Below are 423 nucleotides of genomic sequence, written 5' to 3' on the forward strand. Positions count from 1 at the left end.
GGATCCGCTGGAAGCGGCGGTACCGGCGGTGGCAGTGGCAGCGTGGTTAGCAGCGGTGCAAGCGCCAACGGATCCGTGGCCAACTGCAGGACGGAAGAGCAAAGCGATGTACCCGCACCGTCGAACGGCAACGGCAGCAACAGCACCACCACCGCTGCTACTAGCACCGGCAACAGATGCATCGCCGGTGTTTTCGCCGGTCACGGTGAGCTCAAGAGCGTGCTCGGTACCGTCGTGAAATTCGCTACGGGCATCTCTCCTGACACCGGCGACACTGTGCTTACCCTGGTGTTGGCGCTTCTGGTAAATCCGTCACACGTTTTCTTCTCCTCGCTTCTTTGGTTTCCTATCGTCCATGCCAACCTTGCGAATTTAGCTAGCGCGAGTAGTCGTAAACCGACCCGAGCATAAGTAACGCGCGCG

The 423-nt window shown here is 59.6% G+C and overlaps 1 protein-coding gene across 1 annotated transcript in view; it reads left to right on the forward strand.

Moving 5' to 3' along the window:
* Positions 1–423, forward strand: part of LOC100746375 (protein CBFA2T3) — a 19,176-nt gene that overhangs the window by 11,926 nt on the left and 6,827 nt on the right. The window contains 1 exon segment of the mRNA XM_012384190.3: positions 1–303. This exon segment is cut by the window's left edge and continues 12 nt beyond it. Coding sequence (XP_012239613.1) covers positions 1–303 — 303 coding nt within the window.

This window comes from Bombus impatiens, unplaced genomic scaffold (genome assembly GCF_000188095.3).
Source record: "Bombus impatiens unplaced genomic scaffold, BIMP_2.2 scf_0248, whole genome shotgun sequence".
NCBI lineage: Eukaryota > Metazoa > Arthropoda > Insecta > Hymenoptera > Apidae > Bombus > Bombus impatiens.